We start from the raw sequence: 15,991 nt of genomic DNA on the forward strand, positions 1-15,991 counted from the left end.
CAAAGTCTGACGATAGTTTCCCTCACTTTTTGTTCCCCAAATCTCTCGCAACAGAGAGATGTCTTCGCGCTGTTCTTCTTTATCTGTCCTCGTCTTCTCCTCTCACTCGAAGGCGACTGTGAAAACGAGAGCGAAGAGCGGACGACACGCGTCGTCGTCGTCCTCTTTGTGTGCCTCTTTGTCGACGAGAACATCTTCGAGTGCACGTGGTAACGATGCAGACGACGACGAGAGGAAAACGACGACGAAAACCAGACGAGGAGGACAAAAGACGCGTACGACTGCGACTGCGATGAGTGCGAGTAAAACGACGACTTCTCGACGGGAACATTTGCTTTTATCAGAGTTTTTGTTCTTTGGAATGATTTGGAACGGAAGAAGAATAGCAGCGTTCGCGGACGAGATGACTTTAACCGAATACGTGGACGAAACGAACAACTTCCACCTCTCCTACCCTACCGAGTGGGTGTTAGAGAAGAAAGCGGGCGCGACGGCGTTGTTCAAAAACCCGTCCGTGAAATACGCATCGATAGGGGTCACGGTGACCCCGGTACGGATCGACTCTCTCAAAGAGTTTGGCAGTTTAGAGGACATCGGAGCAAAGCTCGTGGAGGCGGAATCAAAGAAGCAAACGACCGTGCCGGGCGGAACGTTTATGGAACGCCAAAGCGAACGCGAGTCGGTGGATACGAAGACGACGTTTTACGAGTACGAGTATAGGTTGATTACGACGCATGGGAATAAGAGGGTGTATAATTACGTCGGGGTGAGAGATAGAACGTTATTTATCGTGAACGCGCAAGCGTACGAGATCGAAGAGGGAGGCGAGAGTGAAGCGGATGAGAAGACGAGAGCGTTGTATCGAGAGGTTGGTCGATCGTTCGATGTTTTGAAGTAGAAAGAGAGCTAAAATGAGTTCTACTGATGTTGTTTACTGTTTTGAATGCTATCATCTATCGATACTACGCGCACTAAAAATCACGGTTCGGACGCCGCTTCGAACATTTGGCCATTGTATTTCCACCAGTTCCCATCTTCCGTTTTGTACACATTCGCTTTGCAGTGCCAGTGCATTTTTGAAGCTTCGCCGTAGTATAATCCAGTCGATTTATCGTACACGAATCCATCGGGAGCAATTGTCGACTTTAACGCTTCCAAACACATCTTTTCAATGTCAATTCTTTCGCCGCCGGAGCCGATGCTTCTTCCGTGGGATTCCAGACAACGTTTAAGCTCTTTGATTGAAAACGTTTTCGGATCAACAACACTTGCTGCTACCCCTGCTGATTCTGTTTCCGCGGACCCTTTCTTCGTACTCTTTCTCACACCTTCGTCGTCGTCGTCGGAATCTGCGAACATGTCGTCTTCGGCGTCTTCGTATGTCGTTTTTGCCTCCAACTTCAAGACCAGATTCGCCGATTTTTCCAACATTTGCTTCTCGATGGTGTACGCGCCGTACTCTCCAGCCGCGACTAATCTCGACGCAATCGCCGTGATTTCGTCAAATATCTTCTTACTCTCGCCTTCTAATTTCACACTCTTTCCTCTTTCTTTTTCTTGTTGCTTCGTCTTCCCGTTCTTCATTGATTTTTGTTTCGACACGTACTTATTCTTACTGTTTGTATTCCCCGGTCCTCCGCTCCCGCCGCCGACGCGTTTAATCGCCCTCAGCGCCGTCTCCGTCGATCCTTCCAGCAACTCCGCCAACCGTCTCTTCAATTTCGCCACTCCCTCCTCGGTCTGGTCGTATTTCATCTCCTCGTCTTCCTCCGCCGCCTTCTCCGCCTCCATCAACCTTTGCGAGGACGGTTTCACCGTCTTGAACTTTTCGTACTCCTCTTTCGTCGTCTCGTCGATCCAACTGTCCTCCGCCCGTTTCTTCTCCTTCTTGTATTCCACGTAATTTCCCGTCTCTTGGTCGAAATATCCTTCCTGCTCTTCTTTGGACATGTCAAACCGGTCCATTTTTACCTCCTCCTCTTCCTCCTCCTCCTCCTCGTCTTCTTCTCGAGAGTTCTCCTCCTTTTCCTCCTCCTCCTCGTTAAAGTCATCGGCTTTCCCAAGAAGCGTTCGCGCTCGTTTCCTCGCTCGAGTCGCGTCCTCGATCGTTTCTTTCGATTTAATCGTCTCAATCATCGCCTCTTCTTCCGGTTCCTTTGCGTTCGCGCCATTCAAAGCGCCTCCGTCGTCGTCATCATCCTCGCCGTTGGGAAGTACCGTCGTTCGCTTCTTTTCTTTCAGTTTCGATTTCAATTTCAATTTCTCTTCTCGCATGGCTTCGCGGACCAGGAAATCGACATCGTTTTTGTTCCCTCCTTTCTTGGTTTCGGTGACATCGTAATCATTCTTTTCGTTCTCAAACTCGTCGTCGGAATCCGAAGACGATGATGAAGTCATCAGAAAGAAAACGTTTTCTTTTGGGGAAATCCATCAGAACAAAAAAGCTTTTCAACAACAACGGTTTAAGCCTTCTCTGAGCGCCGGGAGGACGACCGCTCGAAAGAGAGCGAGAGAGAGACAGACTGCTGCTTTGAGAGACCCTACCCTACCACCCAAAACACATGCACGCGGTGAAAGTAACGACGTCTTCGTCTTTGAAGTCTTTTCTCTTTCGCAGTCTCGGGAATCAGAAAAGGAGGAGTCGTCGTCACCCTCTTCTGTCGTCGTTGAACGATATCAGCGCGACCGCGACAAGTCATAGAAGACAACAAACGATACGAGAAGAAGTGACAAATAGAATGCCCGCGAATGTAAAGAAAGAAAATCTGCCGGAAAAAGTCTGCGTGGTGTGCAACCGCCCGTTCACTTGGAGGAAGAAATGGGAGCGATGTTGGGACGAAGTCACAACCTGTTCGAAGAGTTGCAACGTGAAGAGGAAGCGAGAGAAGCAACAGCAGCGAGGAGGAGAGAAAACGGAGGGAGAGCAGCAGCAAACGATGACGACGACGATTCAGAGCGAAGGAGGGAATAAGTTGTGCGATAAATGCGGCAAATCGAGAGCGATGTTAATCCGATGTCAAATCGACAGCGGGAAGCGTTGGAATATGATATGCGTGGAAGGATGTTGGCGAAGCGTTTCCGGCGGAGTTACGGATGGCACCGCGGAGTATCCGCACTATAAGTACGGCGGCGTGTGGAAGAATCGGAGGAAAGTTTCGTTGGAGGAGAAGAGAAAGGCGCCGCCAGTTGTTGGGGCGGTGTTGGGTGAATAGAATTTAGCGCTTTTTAATGAGTAGAGATATCATCTCGTCCTAGTAGTTTAACGTCCTCGTTTACGTCCTCGTCATCGGGAGACCAATCGTCTGACTTCGTTCAGCTCGTCGATGGAGATGGATCCGTTGCCGTCGGCGTCGAAAATCCGAAACAGAATGTCCGTCATTTCCAAAAGTTTCTTATACTCGAATCGTTTCCCTTTGTTTTCTTTGTTGCACTCGCGGAAGAGTTCGATGAAGTGCTCTCGCGTGACTTCGCCGTTCTTCTCCTCTTTTATTTTGCGTTCGAACGAATCCGAACGTCTCAACACGCGAATAAAGTCTCGAAACTGTTCACGAGAGCAGCAGTTATCCTCGTCGGAGAGTGCTCGGGCAATTCCCAAGTAATCGTGAATTTTTGCGGCGTTCGATCGAGTGATGAGCGCGTAGGCTAAATCTCTCGAGGAGATCCACCCGTTGTTCTCTTCGTCGTAGTGGGAAAATTCCATGTCCACGAGCGTGTCGCCGATTTCGTTGAGAAACGCGCGAAACTCCCCAAGAGTTATTTTCCTCCCCAAATCGTATTTGCTCTCGTTGCTAGTGTTGCTATCATCGCTATTGCTAGTATTGCCGCCTCTACCGAACCACCTTTCGATTTTGGATTTGTTCTTCTTCTTTTTAAAAAAATGATTGTAAATCCCGTTCCCGATGACGTCTAAATTCCCTTGATCGATGTTAACCCCGGTTCTGCTCATCAAAAAATCCGCCTTCACGTTCTTACTACTACTTCGCATCCGTCGCATCATCATCGCAAACTCGTGCGCGTCCAACGCCCCGTTCCCATCCACGTCCGCTTTCAAAAACTCCTTCAAAATCTGTTCGTCCGAAAGTTTCATCAGCGTCGTGAAGAACACAAACTCTGGAAAGTTGATCATCCCGTCGTTGTTGGTATCGAAATACGCCGCGATCCGTTCTCCACCGACGAAACTCCTATTTTTCTTCGACTTCAACACGTTCGTTTCCGTCACGTCTTTCCCTTCAACCTCTTCTTCCGAGACCACTTCGCCTTCTAAACTCCCCGACCGGATGTTCGTCTTTTGGTACACCGGTATCGCCGATCGAATCAAATCTTCTTTCGTCATCATCGTTTCCCCTCTCGCGTTTTTCCCGGACGCGAAATACGCGAACACTTTGTCCAAGTTCGAGTGTTCTCGCAAGCGATTCTCGTACGCGAAAAATACCTCCCTCCTGTATTCGTCCGAAACGAGCGAAACTCCTCCCAAAGTGTTTGCTCCTCCGGTCAGTTGAGATACAAATTCTTTCGCTCTTTTTAAAAGAAACCATTCATTATCATCGGCATCATCATCAAAAGCTTTTTCATCGCTGCTTCTTTCGCACTCCGCGGACGTCATGAACAACGCCACGCCGATGGTCCCCGCTGCTAGGCCGCGAAGAATGTGTTCTTCTTTTCCTCCGTTAAACGGATTGGAATTGGTTTTGTTTCCCGAAGTTGAAGAAAGCGAAGACGAGAACGTTGGAGCGAGAAGCAGAGAAGGATGCAGGGCTCGATGATGATGAAAATGCGTGTCTCTGATTCTGAGAGTGATTCTTTTGCCCCCAACATCGCGAGAGAGTAACATCAACATCCGATTCATCTTTGCCGTGTTGTTGTTAAGGAGCGTGTGAAGTATTTTGTGGACCTTTCGCCTTCATTTTATAAAGAAGGAACTACTAAAACAAGGCGCGAGAAAGAGCTCTATGCTTCACAAATTCATTTCAGATTGGATATCTCCCAGTCACGATGCTGGGCACTCTGTGCGGTTCGCTCTGGAACCCTTTATATATCCTCGCCAGTCTTTGCGTGGTCAACAGTTTCCCTTCGATGGAGACGCCAACGTCGGCCAACGCCATGGCGTCCAATTTAACGCCCCTGAATTCTTTCGGCGTGAACATGCGCTTGTGCTTTTGGACGGACGCGTAGAGCGCGTTGACGGCGTAGAGGAGCATGCCTTGGTGGAAGGTTTCGTTTTCGAGGTTTTCGTCGTCGAATTTGTTTTTGGTGGCGTGGAGGCGCGCGGCGGGCGAGGACGGGGCGGCGGTGGCGTCGAAGGACGCGTCCAGTTCTAAGCGGCGGCGGCGGTGTTCTTCCGCGATTTCTAATCGGTGAATGAGGTTGGAATCAGACGCGTCGTCTGAGTCCGAATTGTCTTCGTTGTTGTCCTCCAGAGCGCGGCGGCGCTTGGTAAACTCGTCTCGCGTCATTTTCAATCGCATCAAAGATCGTTCCGCGTCGGCGACTAACAAACGCATCTCTTCCCGTGCTTTGCGTCTCTTTTGAAACGCGCGCGCGGCACCGACGGTTTTTGAAAACGAGACGCTCCCGTACACGAACAAAGTCGCGGGAAAACACGCCATGAGGGCGAAATTCAAACGGTTCGCACGCATGACGGCATCCATTTGAAGCAAAGCGTCTTCCATCTCAACTTTCATGACTTGCGTTTGGATGAGCAAGAGTTGCATGAGATCGCCGCCGAGCATGTTTTGTAGCGGCGCTTTTAATTCTTCTTCTACGCGCGCAGTCACGAGTGACATTGGATCAATTTTGTTCGCCGTTGTCGTCTCTTCGCCTGGTCCTGCTCCTGCTCCTGATCCTTCGGCGTGTTCGTCTCCGCCGCCGCCAGTCATAGCGCCCACCGATTGATACGCTCTCGTCAACGACTCCGAAAACCCCGGTTTCGTTGCATTCTTCACGTACTCTTTTAACATTCTATCTAAAGACTCCTGCGATTCGTCTAATCTCGCCGCCGCGTCTTCTCTATCTCCAGTGTCGAACGCTTTCGTGAGTTCTTGCTTCAGCTCTTTCGACGGCGTTTTCATGTACGAGTTGAAAAACGTGCGCGTAGTTTCGTACGCCGCTTTCAACGTTTCGTCCAACTCGGTGGAACCGCACAAGGAAGATTTTCGAACGAGCACAATCGCGCTACTCACGCCGATTAACATTAAGACACTGATGGGAATCCATCGGCGTTCGTATTTTGTCGGCTTGCGGTGTCTTTCAACCGTGCGACCAACCGCTTTGCGAGCTTTTTCAAATCGAGATTCCGTCCTTACGATGGCTTCCCACATTACGTCGTTTTCTAACGGGAACGGGATTGGTTCTCCCGATTTAGCCATCAAACGCGTGCGGAGCTTGTGCGAGACAAATCCGACGCGTGCGCCGGTTCCGCCGTCTGATGAGAAGATGTCACCGAGAAACGTGTTTTTGATGAGATTCTGAAAGTACGAATTCGATCGCTGTAAGGAGGCGTTTTGGCGTCGTAAAGTCGGGCTGTTGTTGTTTTGCGGCGACGACGACAGACGCGACGACGCGTGAACTTGAGTAGCGGCTGATTTTGGCGAATCTGGAATCTTTGGTGTGCCACTTCGCGAGATGCTCGAGACGAGCGAATTCGTTCGATTGTGCATCATCCCGGCGAATAACGGCGAATTCGAGATGGTGCGCTCGAGAGAGCTCGACGGTCGTCTCGGAGAGATCGCATCGTCGTGGTCGTCGTTATCGTGGTCGTCGTCATCATTTCGCTCTGCTTCTGCCGCCTCTTCCGCGTTTCTCTTTTTACTTTCGTTGTTGTTGTTGTCCTCGTCGTCCTCGTCCTCGTGCTCGGCGTTTAACGACGACGCGGTAGATTTCACGAGCTCAATCGCTTCGTTTATCCCATTCACGCACCGTTCCACCGCATCTCTCGTTTTTTCCACCTCTCTCTTCCGAAACTCCTCCTCTGATACCTCCTCGTCTTCGTCTTCGTCTTCGTCATCGTCCTCTCCCTTCCCTCGTTTCCTCCGATTGTAATCGCCGTTGACTAAATCATCCGCTCTCGCGTGCACCCTCGCCACCGCGCTCGCCAAACTCCTCTGCATCTTCCCTAACGCCGCTACCTTCCCATCAATCACCGCCCTCGCCGGTGGAACCGTCAACAACGTCTCCAACAAGTGTTCCTCTTCCCTTTCCTTCTCTTCCCCGCTTATATTACTCCTCGCCGACTCCCCGTTCTTCCTTCTCGCGTTCCCCGTGGAGACGTACATCGCCCTCCGTCTCGCCGCCACCGCTTTCCGTTTCACGAACCCTTTCGTCTCCTCAATAAACGCTCTCGGACCACACCGTAAGGTTAAAAACATCCTATGTGAGACATCCCCACCTCTCGAATACTCGTCTCGCTTCTCCTCCCAAAATTCCAGCGACCTGGTCGTCCTTCGTAAATCCTCCAACAACTGACCACTGACCACTCGAGCGATTTCCAACGTCGCTTCCGCCGCGTGGCCTAAATCCGCCATCGCCGCTTCATCGTTCGTTTTATACCCTCCATTTACAGTAACACCGTTACTACTCTCTTCCTCTCGCAATAAAGAGGAGGAAATCGCGAACGCCTCGCGCCACCACAGCGCGGATGGTCCGATTAAAAAGTTGCTCTTTTGTTTATCAAAGGCAACCGGGATTGAGATTTCCTTCGTTTTCCGTCCGGAATCAAAGAAGAATAAGATAAACTTTGAAGAGAAAAACGTGCTTTTACTCTCGACGAAGCGTTGTTGGTGTTGTGCTTGTTCTTTTTTCTCTTTTTCTGCGTCCTTCGCTTCGTTTTCGAGCGGGTGGAAAAGCGCACGAATGGTGGTTGGAGCTGGCATTTTGTGAGCGTTTTTAAGTGTGAAGAGTTTCGATACGTTTATTCGCGGATGGTTATTACGTAATTTGCTTGATGTGAAAGAATCTCTCTTTAATGTTGTATACTGTTGTTGTTGTCTTTGTTGTTATCGTTTGAATGTCGCCAAGAAAAATCGTGACTTTTTTAAAAGCCACATCCGCTTCGATCGAACACGTTGCAGTGGTACACGTCGCCGATGTGCGCGGTGGCGTTGCTCACCGCACCGGCTCTGGTGGACACCGCCTGACCGAGAATACCCAACCACGCCAACATCGCCAATCGTCCGTGCTTCAATTCTCGAATTTTCATCAAATCCAAATCTTCTTTTTCCGCGTAGTTGAACGGGTCGAATCTACCTCCCGGGTACGCGTCGTTTTGCTTCAATCCGTCTTGGAACGGGTTTTCTAACAAACCGGTTCGGTACGCCTCCGCGCCGCCTAATAACAACGTCTCGATGAAAATCAACCCGAACAAAGCGCCGGTTGGTGAGGATTTGAAATCCCCAAACCCGGCGTATGTCAATTTGCACGAGTCAATCGTGCATTCCTTCCCGGCTTCCCACCACGGACCGGCCCCGGCGTTCTCTTGCGCCCAGACGCCCGAAACCGCCAACATGGCCCATCTCCCGTGGATGACTTCGATATCCGCGTTTTTGCGGTACTCTTCCGGGGTTAAGTTCGACCACTCCGATGGAACGCCTTCTTTGCTGTTTGGGAACGACCCCCACTCTGGGTATATGGTGGTTTTTAACCATTTTTTATCCGTTCCGAATCCGATTTGCGCGGAGACTTTCGTTCTCATCACGGAGCGTTGTTGGTGGTGCTTTGCACGAAGGGAAGATGATCTCCACGAGGATCCCGTCAGCGTGGATGATGATTGCGTCAAAGTCTGAGTCGTCGTCATCTTTCGTATTCTTAAAATCTCAGTCGTAGTGCTCGGTTAATAAATGAAGTATATATATGAAGTATATATATAAAAGTGGGTAGATGTAAAGAGGTGCGGTTATGAGGACGAGAGATAGACTCTCTTCTCTCGCGTGCCAATTCAGTTGCCCAGAATATCTTCTCTCGCAATATTGATCGAATACCACAAAAAGCGATTATGAATTGATTGCACGATTCTGGTTGAAATTCACCTATAATTTGCTGATTTACTCCTCGAAAAGAGAGGATTTGGTGGTGCTCAAAATATTTTTCAAATTTTTTTTGTGGGAAAGGGCGAAATTAAAATCTCTTCGTTTTTCGGTTCTTTGTTCTCTGTTAGTATTAAAACGCTCTCTCTCTTCTTCTCTCTCTTTTTGCTTTTTGTGTTTTTGTTTCATGTGTCATCATAAAAAAGTATATTCCTACAAACCGTTCTTTACCGCGGCGACGGTTTCAGCGTCCAAAGCTTTGATTTCAGATAACATGGCCGCAACCTTGGCCGTTCTCGCTTCTTGCATGACGGCAGAAACGATTTTATCTCCGTTGGAGTCCACGTAAGATTTGACTTTCACGTCGTCGTCCCACGCGCACCCGCCGGCGACGACGATGGCGTCTTTGACGATTTCAGAAACCGATCGAGCCATTTTGACGCTGCTGCCTAATTTGTCCTCGCACGAATCGATGAGCGCATCGATGGATAATCGTCGCTGTAATCGGTTGTAGAAGTATTCTCTGGCTTTTGGCCACTGGACGACGCCGTTGATGACGCCCTTGGCGAACATTCTCCCCGATCGATCGTGTAAATCCGCAAACTCGTGCGCGACTTGCGTGTACATCGGCAACAACGCATTCTCTCGCTTCTTGATCGCATCGTGATTCGCTTCTGGGTTCTTGTCTAACTCCATCAACTCCGAATCCATTCTATGCATGGTCAGAAGTTGATCTTTTTGGCGGAACTTGACCTCGCAGATTCCCGGCGGTTCTAAGATACCACCTCGAGACTCCGTGTCGGCAAACATCTCCATCTTCTTCAAGTTGATGGTTGGATCGACGACGACCCACGCGCCACCTCTCAATTCACCGTTCGGCGGGATGTATACGAATACCGGTTGCTTGTACTCTCTCAACTCGTCTACAATCATAGCCCCGAATTTCAAAATCTCGCCGTACATATCTCTCGTACCGCCGGAGAAGCCTCTCCAGTTGGCAAAAATGATCAACGGCAAGTTTTCCCCTTTATTGAAATCTCGAATCGCCGTGGCCGTTTTGTGCGCAGAGTCCGGAAACCAAACTTGACCGGCTTGCGCTAAAACAGCCTCACGGGATTCCGGGTTCGCCGGATCCGCCGGGATGCGTTGCTCCATCAAGCGCGTCTCGACCGAGATGACACCCATCGGGATGCCGCCTAATCGAGCGCGGCCGACGACGACGGATTTACCCCAGTCCGGTAAGGTTTCGGTCCACGAATCCTTATCGAAAAAGCCAGAAACGTAGTCACCAGTTTCCGGGTTGGTCGTACCGGCGAGCATGTGACGCGGATCGTACGGCGTCTTCGTCGGCATAAACTCAATCGCGCGATTCACCGGATCGGACGTCGGCAACGCCGGCGCCATTCCGATGGTCGTCTTTGGCGTGTACGACAACCATCGGATGATGGCATCGACGCCGGCTTGATCGTCTTCGACTTGCAAGTGCGAGACGCCGTTCGGCATCATGACTTGTGGACCGCCAAGTTGGTCTTGAGAAGTGTACACTTCTTTCCCGAGCAACTTGTTCAAGGCCAAGTAGCCAGTTAAAATCATCGGACCGTTCTTCATTTGGATGTTTCTTTGACCTAATCTGTTCAAGTAAGCGCCGATACCAACAGATCGACCGGAGATGTATGACAAGGTAAACGCTTGATCGTACGCCGCGGACTGCTCGCCGGCAATCATACCAGAACCTCTCAAGTTTTCGACGCCGATGCCGTGAATTTGACCGATGATATCCGTCAACTTCATTCGCGTTTCGCCGCCTTCGTTCACTTTCTCCGCGTTGACCGTGCCTTCCGGGAAGTTCTTATAGTCCGCCTCGGTGAGGTAGAGGTACTTGAAGCCCATACCCGGGTTGGCATCGTCAATCCACGCTACTTTGAAATACGGCTTCAACTCTTCGACTAAACCGATTCGGGCGCCAGAGTTACATGCCAAGAAGACTCTCGGAATGTTATTTTCTCTGGCGTATTGAGAGACGGCAAAGTAGAAGTCGTCCTCCTTGACGCCAAACGAACCAGACATGACGGTGCAATCGTTCCCGACAAACACTACTTCTCTTCCTTCCGGGTATTCGCACGTCTTCATCGTGCATCTCCACGCAACCATACCGATTTTATTTTGACCCGGGACGCCTTCCTTCGTCCACGTCAACTCCTTCGTGCTTTCGTCAAAGACCGCCTCTTCAGCTTGGAAGAAGTTTTGCGGAACAGAACCGGCGCCGAAAGAGGCGATTTGCTTTCTCCACGCGGACAACATCGCTTTTTCAATCAAGCCGAGGAAGTCATAAATGTACGTCGTCCCGATAGCTCTCGCAATTGCTCTCTTGTTTTGCAACGGACCCGCCGACGGGTACGGCTCAAAGAAGCACGCGTCATCGTTACCATCCGCGCCAATCAAGCAGAATTGCTCGGCGCGTCCAGAAACCGGTTCGAGGTACTCTCTGTACATGTCAACCTTCAACCAGTTGCCGGACATGGACGTGCCCATGATGCGAATCGGCGTCAATTCGTTGCTCACTCGGAATCGAAGTTCAATCTCATCGACAGACAAGTTTAACAATCTAGTGGAGTTGGCGGCGATGTATTCGGAAACCTTCTCCTTCAACAAGTTCGCCTGCTTCGTGAAGTCGCCCTCAACCTCAGATAAATAGTTGATGTAAATTCTAGTGGAGTTGCATCCTTTCGCTTTTGAATCCATTCTCGCGATATCGATCGCGTCCAAAGCCTTATTCAAAGTTCTTTCCAAACCGCCAGACATGGTGTCTTTGCTGTGCGCGAGTCTTCTCAACAACATGTCTTTCGCTCTCGTACCGGCGGCCAAATCACCCACGTAAATATGCAAGTCTCTGTTCACCGTCGGTATTCTCGTCAATTTGTAGTTCTCCAATCGAACGAGCTCGAGCAAGTGCAACACCGTCGGACGCTCGCCTCTGTAGAGCGGATCTTCGGCGTAGTCCTTGTTCACGTGCCACGTGCGGTAGACCGGTAACGCAAACTTCTCAAACACCAAGCAGTTGACAAATTTCACGTTCAAGGCTTTCAATTCTTCCTTGTGCTTTGCGCAGACTTGGTCCATCTTCAACGACCAATCGCCGTCGTCTGGCTGCTCGGTTTGCGCAATATGTAACACCGGCGGGCCCTTGGCGTCACCGTGCGCAGCCTTCAACTGCGCCAAATACGAGCCAAAGTTTTGTTCGACTTCGGAGATATTCTTCGCGGTGACGAGCAAACCGGTTCGAACAGGAGAATCATCCGGATACGTGCGGAACTTGAACTTCCACGTCATAGAGTTCCCCGTTTCGCCTTTGGAAACTTCGAGAATGTTGTGCGCGCGATAAACACGGCGCGCGTAAGTACTCATCGCGTTCTCGCGAACCTTATCGTCGTCGTCTTCAAACAAGGACGGCAACAAATCGACGGCTAAAGTCGGCGACTCCGCAAGCGCTTGCAAATCGCCAGATTCCGCCTCGCCCCACGGTCGCAACAACTTCTTCTTTCCGGCGAGAAGCTTGCGAAGCTCGGCGACTCTCTTATCAAGTGACGGCAATCGTCGCTCTTGTAAGATGGCGTTCGCAGAAAGCGCAACTTCCCCGTAATCACCGCCTCGAAGCTTCGATAATCGCTTGATGGTGGCTTGGAACGAATCCGAGATCGGAGCGTGATCGTCCGCCCACGAAATCGGTCCTCTCGCGATGACTCTTTGTGGCAAAGTTGGCGCTTGCAAGAGCAAGTTCAAAACGAGTTTCGATCGTTCCTTTAACTTGGAGTGGGCGCGAACTTGCGCCAACACTGGATTCAACGCATCTCCGGTTTTACCCTTGATCAACGTCGCCATGACGGCATCCATGGACTTGGATTCAAAGACGCTCTCGACGTCCAAGTATCGCTGCACGATGCCTTCCATGATCGAAGTGGCTTTTTCCCATCGAGATTGTCCATCACTTTCGTTTTGTTCCGTGAAAGCTGCGTACAAGTTGGTGAGAGCTTCGTCAACATTACCGCCAAAACCATCGAGAAGATTGTTCACGCGGTCAACCGCCGAGGTGAGTTTCTCATCCGCAGCGGCCGCCGGTTCCTCCACCGTAGACATTCTGAAGTCACCGTTAAAGTTGATAATCTTCTTAACTTTAGACGGATCCTTCAAAGTGAGGTTCGCGAGTAAATCACCCGCACTGATCACCGCGCCGGCGGTTTTCGCGTGCGAGATCTTCCCGGATTCTTGCGCGATGAGCGGCATGACCATCTTCATCGCCTCGGCTTCGGCGTACGGCTTCCCGGCTTGGACTTCCGCGCCGTCCTCTTGCAAAAAGCGGATAAGTTTACCGGTGACATCCGTTCTCAACTCAGACGGGTCAAATAACGTCGGCAACAACCACGTTTGGCTGTCCAAAGTCATGCGCAAACCCAACGGTTCTTCCAAACCGTCAATCTCGTGCGTGACGCCGCCGTAAATGGCAACTAGCGTGCCGTCGTTGCGTCGAAACATCTTCGCCAAAATACTCTTACCGCCAATGGACATCTCGTATTCGTCCGCACCGACTCTGGTGCACGTGAACTCGTACTTGGTATCTTCGTAGGCGATTTCAACCGGAAACGACGTCAACTTCGAGATGCCTTGCGTCGACACTTGACCTTTTTCCCACGAGGAGAGAAACGTCTTCTCTTCTTGCTCCGAGTGGTTGAATGCTCTGAAGAGTGCAGCACCGAGACAAATTGCGTGCGGATCGTTCACCAACGCGATCGAGCGTTCTTTGATCAAGCCATCCAACCACGAGGTATCGATGGTGTTCTCTTTGAACGCTTGCGTTTCTAAAAGCTTGACGAGGTATTCAACTGCCGTGCGAATCTCCCCGCGAACGACCATACCTTTCAACGCCAAAACCAACGCTTTTCTCGCTTCTTCTCTCGTCTTACCCGATGCAAAAATGTGACCAAACTGAGAATCCGCGAATTCGTGGACGCCACCGTTGGCGCCGACAGAAAAGTAACCCCAAACCGTCGGGGTCGATTGGAAGTGCACTCTTTCAATGCCGCCGGAAGTCGGCTTAAAGCCTTCGTCCGGGTTTTCAGCCGTAATTCTCGCCGCGATCACGTGATTTTCAATCGGCTTGTACTCTTCTTCCAAAAAGTCGATGGTGTCCGTGCCGTCCACGTCTCTTCCGTAGAATCGTCTCACGTCTGGCATTCTATGAAGCGGGATACCCATGGCGACCTGCAACTGCGTCGCCGGCATGTTGACACCGGTGATACCTTCCGTTACCGGGTGTTCAACTTGCAAACGCGGATTCAACTCCAAAAAGAAGTATTTATCCGTCGCGGCGTTGTAAAGGTATTCAACCGTACCGGCACCGATGTAGCCGATGTTTTGCGTCAATCTCTGCGCAGCTTTTTCCATCTCGCGGAAAATATGCGGCTTGGCAATGATTGGCGGACCTTCTTCGAAAATCTTCTGGAAACGTCTTTGCGTAGAGCAATCGCGACCGTTAAAGGCCACGGCGTTACCGTGTTCATCGCCAACGATTTGAACTTCCAAGTGTCTCGCTTCCGTGCACAACTGCATCATAAACATCGGTGAGCCCGGAACTTCCGCCTTGACTTGGTCAAAGTTAACAATCAACTCTTCCTTGTTGGCGGACATGCGGATACCTTTACCACCGCCACCTTCAGAAGCTTTCAACATAACCGGAAAACCAATCCTGTCCGCCGCGGCGACGCACTCTTCGACTGTCGTTACCATGGCTTTATCGAACGTTTCTTGTGGAATTGTACCTTCCGGCGTCAAGTTTGCGACCAAGCCGTCGCCGGACCACGGGATCGACGGAACTTTCGCTGTTTGCGCGAGAATATTCGCCGCAATCTTATCGCCAAGCACGGACATGACCGGTGCAGTCGGACCGATGAACTGGATGCCGTTCTTCTTCAAAGCTGTCGGCAACTTCGGGTTCTCGGAGGCGTGACCCCAACCGGGCCAGACGCCGTCCACGCCTTCTCTCACGGCAATCTCCGTGATCAAATCCACATTCGCGTAGTTGTTCACGTTCTTGCCGCCCGGAACTTCAATAAAGTCATCCGCGTAACGAATAAACTCAGCGTTCGCCCCGATATCTTCCGGCGTGGCCATGACGACAAACTTAATCGCATTCTCATCGCCCAACTCGTTGTACGCCCATCTTCGCATGGACAAAATAGCCTTGGTCGCCGCCATCCCGTTGTTCGCCACGAGCACTTTTCGAATCACTCTCTTACCGCCTTTGTTCGCGACGTACTCCGCCAACTTATCCGACGCAGACGCCATGGACGATTGCTCCGGCTCTCTCACCGCTTTCGGAGTCGTACCCTTTCTTCTCGCCGCCAACGCCGAATCTCTTGGCGACGGGACGACCACCGGAAACGCGCTCTGCACCGTCGACGGTCTTCGCACCGCCGCTCTCGCGCTCATGGAGCCTTTACCATCGCCGAGAACTGTATTCGTTTGTTTAGGAATGAGTAAAGTGGAAAGTCAGCACAAAAATTTACACGTCGCTCGCGCGCGCGCGCGCGAAAGAAAGAGAGAAGGAAAAACGATATCCCACAAGAAAAATGGATAAAATGGATAAAACCGACTCAGCCTTGCTTTCATCGGCAACTCCCGAGGTAAACTCTCTTCGCGGTCGCCTTGCGCGCACACGCGAACGTCTCGCGCGCGTTTAAAATCGAGAGTACGAGACGAATATATTTTACGCACACGAACTCCTCTTTGTTTGACCGGTAACTCCACCAAGCGACGCTCGGACGAGCGATGAATGCGCGCTCATTTTTACACCTGTCGTAGAAATAAAAAGAGAGATTTGAGAGTGGTTGTTAGAATCTTTGCCATCGTCCCATCGCGCGTACGCGAGGAAAACGTACGCGTCTTGAAAACGGTCTCGCGAATTGAAAAACCTGCCAAAA

At 50.8% G+C, this 15,991-nt stretch overlaps 7 protein-coding genes across 7 annotated transcripts; 2 read left to right on the top strand and 5 right to left on the bottom strand.

Moving 5' to 3' along the window:
• Window positions 1-58: 58 nt before the first annotated feature.
• On the top strand, window positions 59-898 carry Bathy08g01790 (predicted protein; the record flags this gene model as incomplete). Its single annotated transcript, XM_007511725.1, has 1 exon — window positions 59-898. One exon carries the CDS (start codon window positions 59-61, stop codon window positions 896-898), a length of 840 nt encoding a protein of 279 aa, XP_007511787.1.
• An 80-nt stretch (window positions 899-978) lies between these two features.
• On the bottom strand, window positions 979-2,397 carry Bathy08g01800 (unknown protein; the record flags this gene model as incomplete). Its single annotated transcript, XM_007511344.1, has 1 exon — window positions 979-2,397. One exon carries the CDS (start codon window positions 2,395-2,397, stop codon window positions 979-981), a length of 1,419 nt encoding a protein of 472 aa, XP_007511406.1.
• A 341-nt stretch (window positions 2,398-2,738) lies between these two features.
• Bathy08g01810 (predicted protein) lies at window positions 2,739-3,212 on the top strand (the record flags this gene model as incomplete). The annotated part of the gene is made up of 1 exon (XM_007511281.1): window positions 2,739-3,212. One exon carries the CDS (start codon window positions 2,739-2,741, stop codon window positions 3,210-3,212), a length of 474 nt encoding a protein of 157 aa, XP_007511343.1.
• A 71-nt stretch (window positions 3,213-3,283) lies between these two features.
• On the bottom strand, window positions 3,284-4,846 carry Bathy08g01820 (predicted protein; the record flags this gene model as incomplete). The annotated part of the gene is made up of 1 exon (XM_007511358.1): window positions 3,284-4,846. The coding sequence occupies one exon, from the start codon at window positions 4,844-4,846 to the stop codon at window positions 3,284-3,286; it is 1,563 nt and encodes a 520-aa protein (XP_007511420.1).
• A 121-nt stretch (window positions 4,847-4,967) lies between these two features.
• Window positions 4,968-7,868, bottom strand: Bathy08g01830 (predicted protein; the record flags this gene model as incomplete). Its single annotated transcript, XM_007511400.1, has 1 exon — window positions 4,968-7,868. One exon carries the CDS (start codon window positions 7,866-7,868, stop codon window positions 4,968-4,970), a length of 2,901 nt encoding a protein of 966 aa, XP_007511462.1.
• Window positions 7,869-8,029: 161 nt separating this feature from the next.
• Bathy08g01840 (prasinophyte specific chlorophyll a/b-binding protein, chloroplast precursor) lies at window positions 8,030-8,788 on the bottom strand (the record flags this gene model as incomplete). Its single annotated transcript, XM_007511320.1, has 1 exon — window positions 8,030-8,788. The coding sequence occupies one exon, from the start codon at window positions 8,786-8,788 to the stop codon at window positions 8,030-8,032; it is 759 nt and encodes a 252-aa protein (XP_007511382.1).
• A 442-nt stretch (window positions 8,789-9,230) lies between these two features.
• Bathy08g01850 (acetyl-CoA carboxylase) lies at window positions 9,231-15,855 on the bottom strand (the record flags this gene model as incomplete). The annotated part of the gene is made up of 2 exons (XM_007511651.1): window positions 9,231-15,523; window positions 15,786-15,855. 2 exons carry the CDS (start codon window positions 15,853-15,855, stop codon window positions 9,231-9,233), a joined length of 6,363 nt encoding a protein of 2,120 aa, XP_007511713.1.
• Window positions 15,856-15,991: the final 136 nt, after the last annotated feature.

Source organism: Bathycoccus prasinos, assembly GCF_002220235.1.
Source record: "Bathycoccus prasinos genomic : Chromosome_8".
NCBI classification, from domain to species: Eukaryota; Viridiplantae; Chlorophyta; class Mamiellophyceae; order Mamiellales; family Bathycoccaceae; genus Bathycoccus; species Bathycoccus prasinos.